At 37.0% G+C, this 14,812-nt stretch overlaps 1 protein-coding gene across 4 annotated transcripts in view; it reads left to right on the top strand.

Moving 5' to 3' along the window:
- Positions 1-14,812, top strand: part of RAD51B (RAD51 paralog B) — a 744,701-nt gene that overhangs the window by 42,133 nt on the left and 687,756 nt on the right. For all 4 annotated transcript variants that reach the window (XR_011648315.1, XM_004477314.4, XM_071213852.1 and 1 more), the window contains exon 5: positions 10,646-10,782. Coding sequence is in view for 3 of the 4 variants with exons in the window: in XM_004477314.4 (XP_004477371.1) it covers positions 10,646-10,782 (137 nt within the window). In the remaining variant the exon portion in view is untranslated. The remainder of the gene's footprint in view (positions 1-10,645; positions 10,783-14,812) is intronic.

Here is a 14,812-nt window from a genome sequence, read left to right as displayed (position 1 = left end):
TTAAACAACAGCTCCCATTTGCAACCCACAATCTTCTATGTCCTAGTAACCTATACTCTAGAATTTACCTCCACGAGTTTACTCATCATATTTAGTTCATATTAGTGAGACCATATAATATTTGTCCTTTTCTTAAATAAAAAATATTTTATTCAAAAGGATTATTGCAGTATGGTGAAGGGAACTCTTATATTCCCCTGCTGTACATAGCTACTATTTCTGCACAATTATTCTACTCTTACACAATTATTTATTAAGCAGTTTTATTGGGGAATATTCACATATCATACAGTCTATCTAAAGTGTATAATCAATGGCTTTTAGTATAATCACAATGTTGTACATTTATTATCACAAAAAATTTTAGAATTATTACTTTACTCCAAAAAGAAAAACTCCACACCTTTTCGCATGCCTTCCCTAGCCTGACATAACCATTAATTATATTTCATCGTTATACATTGATTTGTATTTATACTTTTATATAAATAAAATCATGCAATATGTTACATATGTATTTAGTTCATAGTAATGCAGTCATACAGTATTTGTCCTTTTGTGTCTGGCTTGTTCACTCAACATAATGTCCTCAAGGTTTATCCTTGTTGCCACATGTGTCCCGATTTCATTTTCCTTACAACCAAGTAGCATTCAATTGTATATATATACGAAATTTTGTTTATCCATTTGTTGGTTGATGGACCCTTTGGCTGGTTCCATATTTTAGCAATTGTGATTAATACTGCTATGGACATCAGTGTGCAAATGTCAGTTCATGTCCTTGCTTTCAGTTCTTCTGAATATAATCCTAGTAGCAGGATTGCTGGATCAAGCTCATGCTTTGGGTGTAAGATTTAAGAAAGTACCACCTACCACAAGATTTTGACAATGTTTTTAACTAGGAGTTTTATGGTTGTAGCTTTTATAGTTAACTATATTTTGATCCATTTTTGAAAAAAGCTTTTAGCCAAGCCTTTTATTTTTATTATTTTTTAAGGAGTATTGGGTATTGAGCCTAGTACGTGGGAGGCAGGGCATTCAGCCACTGAGCTACAACCACTCCCCTATTTGATCCATTATTGGGTTAATTTTTGTGTAAGTTGTGAGATAGTATTCCTCTTTCTTTCTTTTGGGTATGGATATCCATTTCTCCCAGCATCATTTGTTAAATAGACTGTTCTGGCCTAGCAAAAAAGGCTGTTGGGATTTTTTTGGGATTGCTTTGAGTCTGTAAATCACTTTGGATTGAATTGATATCTTAATGGTATTTAGTCTTCTAATCCATGAACCCAGAATGTCCTTCCATTTGTTTAGGTCTTCTTTGGTTTCTTTAGCAATGTTTTATAGTTTTCTGAATACAGGTCCTTTATATCCTTGGTTAAATTTATTCTCAAATATTTGATTCTTTTAGTTATTATTATAAATGGAGGTTTTTTTTTCTGACTTCCTCCTCAGATAGCTCATCAGTAGTGTATAGAATCTCTATTGATTTTTTTTTTTAAGATTTATTTATTTATTTACCCCCCTCCCTGGTTGTTTGTTCTCTGTGTCTATTTGCTGCGTCTTGTTTTTTTGTCCGCTTCTGTTGTCGTCAGCGGCACGGGAAGTGTGGGCAGCGCCATTCCTGGGCAGGCTGCACTTTCTTTCGCGCTGCGTGGCTCTCCTTACGGGTGCACTCCTTGAGCGTTACGTGGGGGACACCCCGTGTGGTGCGGCATTCCTTGCGTGCATCAGCACTGCACATGGGCCAGCTCCACACGAGGAGGCCCAGGGTTTGAACTGCGGACCTCCTATGTGGTAGACGGACGCCCTAACCACTGGGCCAAGTCCGTTTCCTGAGAATCTCTATTGATTTTTGTGTATTAATATTGTGTCCTGCCACTTTGCTGAACTTATCTATTAGTTCTAATAGCTTTGTGGTGGATTTTTCAGGATTTCCTAGATATAGGATCATATCAGTGAATAGTGACAGTTTTACTTCTTCCTTTCCTATTTGGGTGCCTCTGATTTCTTTATCTTGCCTAATTATGCTATCTAAAACTTCTATACTATACTGAATAACAGTGGTGACAGTGGGTATCCTTGTCTCGTCCTGATCTCAGCAGGAAAACTTTCAGTCTTTCACCATTGAAAGGTTTTTCATATATGCTCTTACCACATTGAGAAGACTTCCTTCTATTCCTTTCTTTTGGAGTGTTTACTCCAAACTAGATTTTCTTGTATTTGAACTATACTTCCAGGCCTGGGCTAAAAGCCATTTGACTGTGGTGTATAATTCTTTTAATGTTTTGGATTCGTTTGCAAGTATTTGTTGAGGATTTTTGCATCTGTATCATTAAGGATATTGATCTTTTTTCGTAGTGTCTTTATCTGGTTTTGGTATTAGGGTGATGTTTTCTTCATAGAATGTATTTAGTAATGTTCCTTCCTGTTCAGTTTTTGGAAGAGCTTGAGCAAGACTTGTATTAGATAATCTTTGAATGATTGGTAGAATTCATCTGTGAAGTCATCTGGTCCTGGGCTATTCTTCTTTAGGAGATTTTTGATGATTGTTTCAATCTCTTCACTCGTGATTGGTTTTTTGAGGCCTATTTCTTCTATGGTCAGTGTAGGTTGTTCAAGTGTTTCTAGTAATTTTGTCCATTCCATCTACATTTTCTACTTTTTTGGCCATATGTTGTTCATAGTGTCCTCTTATGATCTCTCTTATTTCTGCAGGATCAGTGGTAATGGCCCCTGCTCGTTTCTGATTTTATTTATTTGCATTTTCTCTCTTCTTTTATCAGTCTAGCTAAGATTTTGTTGATTTTGATGAACTTGAAGTACTAATTTTTAGTTTTATTGATTCTATTTTTTGTTGTTGTTGTTTTTCTGTTTCATTTATTTCTGCTTTGAGCTTTATTATTTCTTTCCTTTGGGATTAGTTTGCTATTCTTTTTCTAGTTCCTCCAGGTGTGCAGTTAGGTCTTTGATTTTGGCTCTTTTTTAATGTAGGGATTGAGGGCTATAAATTTCCCTCTCAGCACCACCTTTGCCATGTCCTATGGATTTGATATGTTGTGTTCTCATTTTCACTTGTCTCAAGATTTTTACAGATCTCTCTTGCATTTTTCTTTGACCCACTGATTATTTAAGAGTGTGTTGTTTAATCTTCGTATATTTGTGAATTTCCCTTTTCCTGTCCATTATTGATTTCCAGCTTCATTCCAGTATGATTAGAGAAAGTGTTTTGTATAATTTCAGTCTTTTTACATTTATTGAGATCTGTCCTGTGACCCAACATATGGTCTATCCTTTGGAAGGATCTGTGAGAACTCGAAAAGAATGTATATCCTGCTGTTTTGGGGTGTTATGTTCTATAAATGTCTGTGAGGTCTAGTTCATTTATCATATTATTCAAGTTCTTTCTTTCCTTATTTATACCCTGTCAAGATGTTCTATCCAGTGCTGAGAGCAGTGTATTGAAGTCTCCAACTATTATTGTAGAGATATCTAAATCTCTCTTCAATTATACCAGTGTATGCCTCATGTATTTTGGGTCACCCCAGTTAGGTGCATAAATATTTATTATAATCATTTATTCTTGGTGAATTGCCTCCTTTATTAATATATAATGACCTTCATCATCTCTTATAACAGTTTTGCACTTAAAATCTATTTTGTCTGATATTAGTATCAGTACTCCAATCTTTTTTGATTGCTATTTGTGTGTAATATCTTTTTCCAAAATTTCACTTTCATCCTGGTTGTGTCCTTATGTCTGAGGCATGTCTCTTGTAGACACCATATATTCTTTCTGTCAGTCTATGCCTTTTAATTGGGGAGTTCAAGCCATTGGCATTCAGTGTTGTTACTGTGAAAACATTATTTACTTCATCCATTTTATTCTTTGGCTTTCCATTGTCATATCTTACTATTGCCTGTCTTTTTACACTTTAAGGCACCTAATAATCTTCATTTCTACATTCTTCTCCAAGTCTCTAGCTCTTGCCTTTTCTTTTCAGGCTGCAGTATTCCCTTTAATATCTCTTGTAATTCTGGGCTTTACTGTAATTCTGGTCACATACTCTCTCAGTTTTTGTTTTTGTGAAGACTTTAAACTTACCCCCATTTCCAAAGGACAGTTTTGCCAGGTACAGAATTCTTGGTCGGCAGTTTCTCTCTTTCAATACTTTAAATACATCATACCACTTTCTTCTGACCTATATTGTTTTCAATGAAAGATTGGCATTTGGTCTTTTTGAGGATTTCTTGTATGTGATGCATAGCTTTTCTTTTGCTGCTTTCAGAATCCTCTCTTTATCTCTGGTGTTTGTTATTCTGAATAGTGGGTGCCTTGGGAGTAGGTCTGTTCAGATTTATTCTTTTTGGGGTACATTGTCCTTCTTGGATATTGATATTTATATCTTTCATAAGGGTTTGGAAGTTTCAATTATTATATCCTCAGATATTCTTTCTGCCCCCTTTGCCTTCTCTTCCCCTTCTAGGACACTGATAACATAAATGTTTGTGGTTTTGCTTTGTCATTCAATTCCCTGAGACTCTGTTCCATGTTTTCAATTCTTTTCTCTTTTTGTTCTCCTGTCTTCTCCAGTTTGGATATTCTGTCCTCAATTTCACTAATCCTGTCCTCCATCAATTTGAATCTGCTGTTATATGCTGCTAATGTATTTTTAATCTCATCTACTGTATACTTTATTCCCGTAAAGTCTGGTACTTTTCTTGCCAGCTTTGAAATTGTTCTTTACTTTCTACACTGTGTCCTCTTTATTTTTTTCTTTTCTTTTTTTTTTTTAAAGATTTATTTTTATTTATTTAATTTCCCTCTCCTCCCCTGGTTGTCTGTTTTCTGTGTCTTTTTGCTGCGTCTTGTTTCTTTGTCCACTTCTGTTGTCAGTCAGCGGCACGGGAAGTGTGGGCGGCGCCATTCCTCGGCAGGCTGCTCCCTCCTTCGCGCTGGGCGGCTCTCCTTATGGGTGCACTCCTTGCGCGTGGGGCTCCCCTACGCGGGGGACACCCCTGTGTGGCAGGGCACTCCTTGTGCGCATCAGCACTGCGCATGGGCCAGCTCCACACGGGTCAAGGAGGCCAGGGGTTTGAACCGCGGACCTCCCATATGGTAGACGGACGCCCTAACCACTGGGCCAAAGTCCGTTTCCCTGTGTCCTCTTTATATCCTTTATCTCTAGTCATATTTTTTCATCAACTTCTTGAGTTGGTTTAGAAGATTTGTGTGATTATCATTGATTAGTTATCTTTTTTTTTTTAATGAGGTACTGGGGATTAAACCCAGAACCTTATCTGTAGGAAGCTGGCACTCAATCACTGAACTATATCCACTCCACAATGAGAGTTGGTTTTTTTGTTTGTTTTGTTTTTAGTACGTACCGGAGATCAAACCCAGGACCCTGTACATGGGATGTAGGCACTCAACCACTATTGCTATATCTGCTCCCCAATTAGTTATCTTAAATCCTTGCCTCTCCAGGATTTTTGGTTTGATCCTTTGGCTGGCCATATCTTCTTGTTTCTTAGGAATTTTGTAATTTTTGGTGATGTCTAGGCCTCTGAATATGTTGGTGCATTTGTTCTGACAGTCAGTTTCTATCTCTTGCATAGTGGTTTTGTTTCATGGCTCTTCTTTGATTTTTGGTTTTACTTATTCTAAGTCTTTAAAATTGCCCAGCTTAAGTTATCAAAATAGGGGCAGGGACTCACTAATGGGATGCACATCTGCTCCCAGGAGTTTGGGACAAGAGACACCTAAAAGCATTTTTTTCCCCTACAGTTTCCTGGCTGACCAGCAGTTGGTACTCACTGACCTAGGGAGGTGACTCTTTCTACCTTCACTTGCCTGTGATTCTGATCTGGCCAGACCTGAGATTCAAAGCATTCTCTGTTGGCCAAATTCACTGAAGAGAAACCACTCTCCTCTCTCCACCGCATCCTCATTCTTCCCAGGAAGGAAGACCTCTGTTCTCCTCTCGTTTTGGCTGCAGTGAGCCATAGATTTTATCCAGGCTATTTGCCTTGAGAGTGGGGGATGGGTGCCATTCTTTGCCATGGGGAAGACTAACTCACAGTTTTAATTTCGGCTTCTTTGTCTTTCTGTCCCTCTCCTTCCTGGTCTGCATATCCCCAAAGCAAGTCCCTCATACAGGTTTGTTTTTGTTTTTTTTTAACCCTTTCTCCATTGTTTTTATACAAGAGTTGAGTGTTGTCTACCTATTCCAACACCATCTTCCTGAAAATCTCCTTTTTACTTTCTTGACAAAGTCCTTTGAAGAACAAAAGTGTTTAATTTTGAGGAGATCACATTTATCTATTTTTTCCTGCATTGCTTATGCTTTTGATGTAAAGTTTAAGAACCTGCTGCTTACTACAAATCTTGAAGATGTTTCCCTACATTTTTTACTAGGAGTTTTATGTTTGTAGCTTTTATATTAGGTCCTTGATCCATCTGAGTTAATTTTTGCATAAGGTGTGAGATAGGGGTCTTCTTTCTTTCTTTTGGATATAGATAGCCAGTTCTCTCAGCATCATTTGTTGAATAGACTGTTCTAGCCCAGCTGGGAGGACTTGACAGTCTTGTCAAATATCACTTGACCATAGATATTAGGTTCTATTTCTCAGTTTTCAATTCAGTTCCATTGGTCAATCTATCTGGTTTTAAGCCTGTATCATACTGTTTTTACCCTGTAATTAACTAATATGCTTTAAAGACAGGAAGTGAGAGTTCTTCAACTTCATTCTTCTTTTTAAAGATATTTTTGGCTATTTGGGGTCCCATACCCTTCCAAATAAATTTGATAATTGGCTTTTCCATTTTTGCAAAAAGGCTGTTGGTACTTTTATTAGGTTTGCATTAGAATCTGTAAATCAGTTTTGGTCGAATTGACATCTTAACAATATTTAGTCTTCCAATCCATGAATATGGAATGTTCTTCCATTTTTTAGGTCTTCTTTAGTTTCTTTTAGCAATGTTTTGTAGTTTTCTGAATACAGTTCCTTTATGTCCTTGGTTAAGTTTATTCCTAAATATTTTATTATTTTAGTCAGTTTTATAAATGGGCTTTTTTTTCTGACTCCCTCCTCAGATTACTTATCAGTAGTGCATATGGAAATGCTATTGATTTTTCCCCACATCATACCAAATTGTTTTATTTTTTAAAAAACTTTAATCAGAAAGTCCGATAGAATTCAATATTAACTCAAGCTCATTAAAACCTTTTAAGAAAACAGATAGGTTCAAAGAGAAAAGCAAGCAGCTACTTACAATTCTTTGGTGGAAAAATAAGTTGCATAGTTATATAAACTGCCCTCATGATCATCAAGCCCAGCCTTCTACATCAGTTTTGTTTTTACAAAATAGGGTTCAAGATACTCCAACAAAGTCATATAGATACTCCTTAGTAGTAAGAAATTTAACAATGAAATTTAAAGATATAGCAAATGCTAAATATGAGAACACACATGAATAATTTATAACATCAGCCTTTTCAATCCCAGATAACTAATATGGTTAGAGTTCACTGAACGATAACTTACATTTTCTCAGCAACTAAGCCACAACATGGATGTTTAGCAATACTATTAGCATGTAATTTTTTTTTCTTGCCCACCCAGTTGTTTTATTTAGATAAATATATCTACCAATGAATATATGTAATTTTTTTGGTGCTCCTTTGCTATTATTCCTTCCTGTTTACTCTTCCCTTAATTTTCTCTGGCAATATTTTTCCTTTGGTTTGACCAGTTAAACTTAACAGGTTTGGAACCTAAAGTGAGTATCAATTCTTATTGGAATAGCACTTGGGAAATGCAATCCTAGAAAAGGCAAATTTTTTTTTAAAGATTTATTTATTTATTTCTCTCCTCTTCCCCCCCCACCCCATTTATCTGTTCTCTGTGTCTATTTGCTTCGTCTTCTTTATCCGCTTCTGTTGTTGTCAATGGCATGGGAATCTGTGTTTCTTTTTGTCCGTGTGCGCGGCACCATTCCTGGGCAGGCTGCACTTTCTTTGGCGCTGGGCGGCTCTCCTTACGGGGCACACTCCTTGCGCTTGGGGCTCCCCTACGCAGGGGATACCCCTGCGTGGCACAGCACTCCTTGCGCGCATCAGCACTGTGCAAGGGCCAGCTCCACACGGGTCAAGAAGGCCCGGGGTTTGAACCGGGGACCTCCTATGTGGTAGACAAACGCCCTAACCACTGGGCCAAGTCTGCTGCCAGAAAAGGCAAATTTTAGTAACTGAAGTGGCCTGCCAAAATAAAGCATCCATTAACAAAGTGACAATCCCCAAAGCAACTCCCTTAGACAGCCTTTTGCCCTCCCGGCATTGTTTTCATGAGTGAGTTGAACCCTGCCTACCTGTTATGATGCTGTCTTCCTGGAACTCAATTTTTGGTTGGTAATTTTTTGCTTTCAATACTTCATATATGTATTCACATTGCTTTCTTGCTTGGATGGTTTCTGATGAGTAATTGGCCCTTAACCTATTGAGGCTCCCTTATATCTGGCACATTGTTTTTCTCTTGTGGCTTTCAGAATTTTTTCTTTATCTTTGGCATTTGACTGTTTGATTGTGAATAGCACAGTGTTAGCTTACTTGGGTTATCTTGTTTGGAGTTTCTTCAATTTCTTGGATGTGTATATTCATGTCTTTTGTTAAATTTGGGAAGTTTTCAGCCATTATTTCTTTGAATATTCTCTTTGCTTCTTTCTCTCTTTTTTCTCTTTCTGGGATTCCCACAGTGTATATATTGGTACACTTGATGGTGCCCTGCAGATTCCTTAGGCTTTGCTCACTTTTTTTCATTTTTCTTTCTGCCACCCAAACTGGATGTTTTCAATTGTCTTATCTTTAAGTTCACTGATTCTTCTTCTGCATCTCCAATTTGCTGTTGACACCTCCAGGGAATTTTAAATTTATGTTACTGTGCTCTTCAGATCTGTCTGGTTTCTTTTAATAATTTCCATCTTTCTATTGATATTCTCTTTATGTTCAGCTATCATTTTCCTGATTTCCTCTAGTTTTTTGTCCATGTTTACCTGTAACTCTTTGAGCATACTTAGAACTATTTTTTAAAAAAGTTTTTGTCTGGAATGTTCCTGTTCTGATCCTCCTCACTGATAGGTTTCTAATGCTTTGATAGTCTCCTTTGCCTAAGCCATTACTTCCTGTTTCTTTGAATGTTTTGTAATCTTTTGTTGAAACTTGGATATTTTTGCTATTTTAATCTGTTATTGCTAGAATTTAGACTTTGTGACCTCTTTTCTTTAAACTGTTATTCAGCTTGTATTATGACAGAGCTTTCCTTTAATACCAGGAGCTAATACAGATTTTTAAAAAAATGAATAAAAGAAAATATCTTTCCCAGTCTTTTCAGGTTGGCCTATTGATTGCCTTCCTTCAGGGCTTATCTATACAAGGAGTTTAGAGAATAGTTGGATGCTAATGAGTAGGAACCTCCCTGTCCTTCCTTTCTGTGCATGCATCTTGCCTTGGGCATGTGTGTGGCCCTAGGAATCCCCCCATTTACACTGCTAGGAATGTCCTCTCTTCTCTAGGAATTAGTTTCATCATGATCCTGTGTTCTGCACTCTATGTCCCAGAGCCACAATCCTTACCCCAGGCATCTTATTGACTACTCTCCCACAGTGTTCTGTAGGAGAGCTGTGTGAGCTGCTCTGACATGCTGAGTAAGCTGTGGGACAGCAAGTCCCTCAGGCCTTTACCAGAGAGATTGGGCCAGACATAAATGCTCCTAGTGTGAGCGAGGGTTACTCTGCTCCCTCTGGAACTAGGATCAGGAATCTGTACTGGAAACGTAGGATAGCTCTATGCTGAGCTGGTGAGGGTTGGGAGAGGGGCAAGCCAGGGTGACACAAGAACCTAACTCATTTTATTTTATATTTTATATTATATTTTATTTAATTATTTTACTTATTCATATTTTATGTTTTTATTTTATATTTTTAATCTAATTTTATTTTATATATGTTTTACTTTTTAACTTTTTACTATATATTTTACTTTTTACTTTATTTTTAATTTAATTTAATTTTATATTTCAATTTCCTGTGAGCTTACCTCTTTTAAGTAGCCTTATTCTTGATTAGGTGCTTGCCCTGTTACTGCAGTCCTTTAACTGTTTTCTGAAGTTTTGAGAAAGATTTTTCTGTGAGTTCTTGCTGGTTGTTCAAGTCTTCTGTGGGGAATGGAACCCTAAAGCTTCTCACTTGACCAACTCTGATCCTTCACAATTGTTTTGAGTGGCCAATTTGTACAAAAGCTAAACCAATTATTAAAGACTCTTACATATTTTAAGGTCCTATTATAAATATCTTAATGAGGAAAAGATATAGAAATACCAAATTCTAGCCTTTTTCAACCAGCATTCCTGAACTATAGAACAGAAGATGATTTGAGAAACTATTAATTCTCCCAAGGATGGTATGTAACTAATAACAATCCAGATGCATGTGCAAGATGTTAAGTCATTAAATACAGTGGATGCTGTAGGGCTGAATTCTCAAACCCTGGTTGGTTGGACTAACTGTGTATTTGGCGTGTTTTTAAAATGGATTTTCCTTTGACTGCCTTGTTACATTTATACAAATAACGTTTTTCTTTTTTTAAAGATTACAGGTCCACCAGGTTGTGGAAAAACTCAGTTTTGTATAATGATGAGTGTTTTGGCTACATTACCCAGCAACATGGGAGGATTAGCAGGAGCTGTTGTGTATATTGACACAGAGTCAGCATTTACTGCTGAAAGGTAGGAGATATTACTACTTTTCATAATAATGCTTTACTTTCAAAAAAATAATTTAAAAAATTTATTGAAGTATATCTCACATACATAAACATACGTAAACAATAAATGTGTAGTAATAGTTGTGAACTTACAAAACAAACATACATAACATCATACAAGGGACATCATACCTCATCCTACCAAAAATACCTTGCATTGCATTTTTAACTAATAATTAAAGAGGATCCTTCAAAAATATTACTACCAACCCAAGTATCTTATATTTGGTGTATTTTTCCCTCAACTCATCCTATTATTATTTTTATATCATTTATATATGAACATACATAAACAATAAGTGTATAGTAAAAGTTGAGAACCTACAAAGCAGACGTGCATAACATCATACATGGGGCCCACACATCAACCTACTACCAACATCTGGCATTGTTCTGAGATATTTGTTACAAATGATGAAAGAGTATAGTCAAATTTTACTACTAACTATAGTCCTTTTAATCCATTCGGTGTATTTTCCCCTAACCCACTCTATTACTATTTTTTAAATATATTTTTATGACATCCTACAGTCATGTGCAGGATTCCCATACCACACCCCTCTATCAACACACCACACTGTGGTGGAGCATTTGTTACAGATTATGAGATAATATCATCAGACTATTACCAGGTCCATAGCGTATATTTGGCACACTTTTTCCATACTCCGCCATTATCAACACTGTACATCTTTGACTTAAATAGGTGATTATTACATTATCACTGTTAACCACAGTCCCTAGGTCACTCTAATTGTATTTTTCCCATGCTTCTCCATAGTCACACTACCCTGCAATAGTGATGTACATCTGCTCTAGCTTACAAAAGACAGTCTTGCATCTGTACCATCAACCACAATTCTCATTCACTTCTGGGTTTACTGTGTTAGTCAGTCCCTAGATTATTCTCTAGCTTTCTTTCAATTGGCATTTACATCTCTAGACCACCCTTTTCAGCCACATTCCAATTTATGAACCAGCTGTTACTCACTATAATGTGTTACCATCAACTCAATATATTTCAACACTTTATTTACAATAAAGTTAATTAAAACTTCTCTATACATTAGACATCCATAGTCCATCTCAGTCCTCCTATCTCCTTTAAGAATTCACCACCTACCACCAGGTCTTGAAGATATTTTCCTACATTTTCTTCTAGAAGCTTTATGGTTCTTGCTTTTATATTTAGGTTTGTGATCCATTTTGAGTTAATTTTTGTGTCCTCTTTCCTTCTTATGGCTATAGATATCAGGTTCTCTGTGCACCATTTGTTGAATGGAATGTTCTATCCGAGCTAGGTGGGTTTGACAGGCTTGTGAAATTTCACTTGACCATATAAGTGAGGGTCTCTTTCTTAACTATCAGTTTGGTTCCGTTGGTCTATGTGTCTGTCTTTTTTTTCTTTTTTTAATTGTATGATTCCATTCATTATTATTTATTTATTTATTTATTTTTTATAATTTTTTTGGTCTTTATTTATTTTTTTAATGTTATATTAAAAAAATATGAGGTCCCAATATACCCCCCACCACCCTCACCCCACTTTTCCCCCCATAACAACAACCTCCTCCATTATCATGAGACATTCATTATTTGGTGAATACATCTCTGAGCACCGCTGCACCTCATGGTCAATGGTCTACATCATAACCCACACTCTCCCACAGTCCACCCAGTGGGCCATGGGAGGACATACAATGTCCAGCAACTGTCCCTGCGGCACCACCCAGGACAACTCCAAGTCCCAAAAACGCCCCCACATCACATCTCTTCCTCCCACTCCCTACCCCCAGCAGCTACCATGGCCACTTTCTCCACACCAGTGGCAGAGGGGTTGCCCTTATGTGTCTGTCTTTATGCCAGTGCCATGCTGTTTTTACTATGGTAGTGAGGTAATATATTTAAAATCTGGAAGTGAGAGTTCTCCAACTTCATTTTTCCTTTTTAAGATGTTTCTGGCTATTCAGGAGCCCTTACCCTTCCAAATAAATTTGATAATCATTTTACATTTATTTAAAAAATGCTGGTGGAGTTTTTATTGGGATTGCATTGAATCTGTATATCAATTTGGGTAGAATTGACATCTTAATGATATTTAGTCTTCCAATCTGTGAGCATGGAATGTTTTTCCAATTATTTAGGTCTTTTAAAATTTCTTTTAACAATGAGTTTTAGTTTTCTGAGTACAAGTACTTTACATCATTGCTTAAGTTTATTCCTAAATATTTGATTATTTTAAAGGGAATTTTTTTTCCTGACTTCCTCCTCAGATTACACATTACTAGTGTCTTTTAAAATCTATTTCAATCTAACATAAGTATAGATATTTCGGCTTTTTTGTTTTGTTTTGTTTTTGTTACTGAATGCATGGAATATCTTTTTCCTGCCTTTCACTTTCAATCTATTAGTATACTTGGGTCTAAGAAGAATCTCTTGTAGACAGCATATAGATGGCTCATATTTTTTTATCCATTCCACCAGTCTGTCTTTTGATTGGGGAATTTAATCCATTAATGTTCAATATTATTACTGTAAAGGCAGTTTTTATTTCGCCTATTTTGACCTTTGGGTTTTATTTGTCATATTTTATTTTCACCAGTCTTTCAAGGCTTTTAGTTACTTTTACTGATATAATCTTCATTTCTAGATTCTCTTCCAAGCCTCTCTCTACTGTCTTTTCTTTTCAGACTATAACACACCCTTTTGTATTTCCTGTAAAGCTGGTCTCTTTGTTACAAATTCTCAATTTGTGTTTATCTGTTAATATTCTAAACTCACCCTCATTTTTGAAAGACAGTCTTGCTGATTGTAAGATTCTTGGCTGGAAGCTTTTCTCTTGCAGTATCTTAAATATATCATATCACTGTCTTCTTGCCTCTATGGTTTCTGATGAGAAATCAGCACTTACTCTTATTGGATATCTCTTATATGTTATGCGTTACTTTTCTCTGCTGCTCTCAGAAGTCTCTCTTTGTCTTTGGCGTTTGACATTCTGATTAGTACGTATCTTGTAGTTGTTCTGTTCAGATTTATTCAGATGGAAGTGCGTTATGCTTCTTGGACATGGATATCCATGTCCTTCAACAGTGTTGGGAAATTTTCTACTATTATTTCTTCAAATATTGCTTCTGCCCCTTTTCCCTTCTCTTCTCCTTCTAGAACACCCATGACACGTATGTTTGTACATCTCTTGCTGTTGTTTAGTTCCCTGAGACCTTGTTCAATTCTTTCCATTCTTTTCTTGATCAGTTCTTTTGTCTGTTCACTTTTGGAGGATATTTCTTCAAGCTTACCAATCCTTTCTTCTACTTCTTAAAATCTGCTATAGGGAAGCGGACTTGGTCCAGTGGTTAGGGCATCTGTCTACCACATGGGAGGTCCGCGGTTCAAACTCTGGACCTCCTTGACCTGGGTGGAGCTGGCCCATGCTGATGTGCGCAAGGAGCACCCCGTAAGGAGAGCCGTCCAGCACGAAAGGAGGTTCAGCCTGCCCAGGAATGGTGCCTACCACACGGAGGGCTGACGCAACAAGATGATGCAACAAAAGGAAGCACAGATTCCCATGCTGCTGACAACAGCAGAAGCGGACAAAGAAGACGACGCAGCAAATAGACACAGAGAACATACAACAGGGGTGTGAGGCGGGGAGAGGAGAGAAATAAATAAATAAATCTTAGGAAAAAATCTGCTATATATGATTCTAGTGTATATTCTTCCTTTCTTTTTTTGCCCACTGTTTCACTGTCTTTGTCCATTTGCTATGTGATCTTCTGTGTCTCTTTTTCTGTCTTCTCATTGTCTCCTCTAGGCTTCACTTGAATTTGATCCTGGGGACCTCTGATGTGGAAGAGAGATTCCCTGTTGTTTGCATCACCTCAGTTCCTGTTTTTTTTCCCTGTTGTGTCTCGCCTTGACTCTTCCCTGCATCTCTCTTTTTTTATGTCTTCATCTTGCTGCGTCGCTTGCCTTGTGGGCCTGGCTCAGTGTGG

Source organism: Dasypus novemcinctus, chromosome 3 (assembly GCF_030445035.2).
Source record: "Dasypus novemcinctus isolate mDasNov1 chromosome 3, mDasNov1.1.hap2, whole genome shotgun sequence".
Lineage (NCBI taxonomy): Eukaryota > Metazoa > Chordata > Mammalia > Cingulata > Dasypodidae > Dasypus > Dasypus novemcinctus.
The sequence above is the reverse complement of the archived record's forward strand: the minus strand, read 5'-3'. Positions and strand labels throughout refer to the sequence as shown.